General features: G+C 67.0%; 1 protein-coding gene across 1 annotated transcript in view; it reads left to right on the forward strand.

Annotated features, from left to right (window-relative positions):
* Positions 1–1,268, forward strand: part of COL5A3 (collagen type V alpha 3 chain) — a gene marked incomplete at its 3' end in the record, with an annotated part of 17,016 nt that overhangs the window by 3,508 nt on the left and 12,240 nt on the right. The window contains exons 7-11 of the mRNA XM_035895682.1: positions 290–400; positions 480–641; positions 771–818; positions 930–971; positions 1,049–1,111. Of these exons, the coding sequence (XP_035751575.1) occupies positions 290–400; positions 480–641; positions 771–818; positions 930–971; positions 1,049–1,111 (426 nt within the window). The remainder of the gene's footprint in view (positions 1–289; positions 401–479; positions 642–770; positions 819–929; positions 972–1,048; positions 1,112–1,268) is intronic.

A 1,268-nucleotide genomic window follows, 5' to 3' on the forward strand; every position in this document is an offset into this window, starting at 1 on the left:
TGCCGAGCCCTCCTCGCCGTCCCCTCTGCCCCAGCATCGCCGCCAGCCGGCGGTCCCCAAGGATCAGGAGTCCCAGTGCCTTGTCCCAAAAAGGGAACAGCTCCACTGTCCCAAAACCCAGAAAGGGGCTGTGGTGGGATGGGGACATCCCGAGTCCGACCGTGGCCCCCCTCGCCCCCACCAAGGAGCAGGGCATCCCCCTGCAGGACCCCACAGGGGTCATGGGCCAGCACCTCCCTCTGCCGCAGCGCTCCCTTCCTCACCCTGCGCCCTTTCCGCATCGCCCAAGGCCAGCGCACCCACGCCGACGCCGTCCGCGGAGGAGAGCTCCCCGCCGCCGCTTCCCTCCAGCCTTGCCACCACCGTGAGCGTCACCCTGAACGGCACGGACCCCTTCAAGGTAGCACCAGGGCTAGGGGCTGGGGCAGGCGGGGGACGTCCCCCTGCTTTGCAACCCCAGCATCTCCCCTGTCCCTTAGGACACTGGTGAGGAGCTTGTGCTTGAACTTGAGGAGGATGGAGTTGCTGGGGCTGGCAGCACGGAGCTGCTGGGCTACGAGGACTACTACGATGGGGACCCTGCGAGCCGGGAGCGGTTTGGACCCGCTGAGCGGGAGGAGACGGTGATCCAGGCTCCTCAGGTAATGCTGGGGATGAGGATTGAGCCCCCCTGCCCAAGCTGGGGCCACGATACCGGGTCCAGGGGCCACGTAGGCAGCTTGGAGCCCTTCACCCCAGCCCAAGCTCTTGGCCGTTTCGGTGTTTTACAGGAGCCCAGCTTGAAGGGGGAGAAGGGTGAACCAGCCATCGTGGAGCCGGTGAGTGGGGCACAGCCCCCCCTTGGGGTTGTGTGGCCCCCAGCCCTCTGCGACACCCCAGGGCCACCCATCTGAGACGGTTTGCAGGACAGGGTTCGCTCTCTTCTTTAGGGTCGGCGATTCGAGGGGCCGCCAGGACCCCCAGGCCCTGTGGTGAGGAGCGAGGGGCTGCTGTGGGGAGGGATTGGAGATGACAAAGGGTTAACATGCTTCCATGGTGTTCTCCGCAGGGGGAAACAGGTCCCCTGGGACCACCAGGGCTCCCAGGGCTGCCCGGGGACCCCGGAGATCAGGTAAGGAGCAGATGGGGAGAGCTGTGACAGGGCCAGAGCTGCCCCACGGCAAGGCTGGGGCCGCAGGCGTCCTGGCGGGCCTGCCGGTGCATGCCGGCATACGCACGGAGCGATGGAGCTGCAAGCCCTGACCTGACAGCCTGGCTTCTGCCGGTGT

The sequence above is a fragment of the Egretta garzetta genome, unplaced genomic scaffold, assembly GCF_000687185.1.
Source record: "Egretta garzetta isolate BGI_Z169 unplaced genomic scaffold, ASM68718v1 scaffold106, whole genome shotgun sequence".
In the NCBI taxonomy this organism is placed as follows: Eukaryota; Metazoa; Chordata; class Aves; order Pelecaniformes; family Ardeidae; genus Egretta; species Egretta garzetta.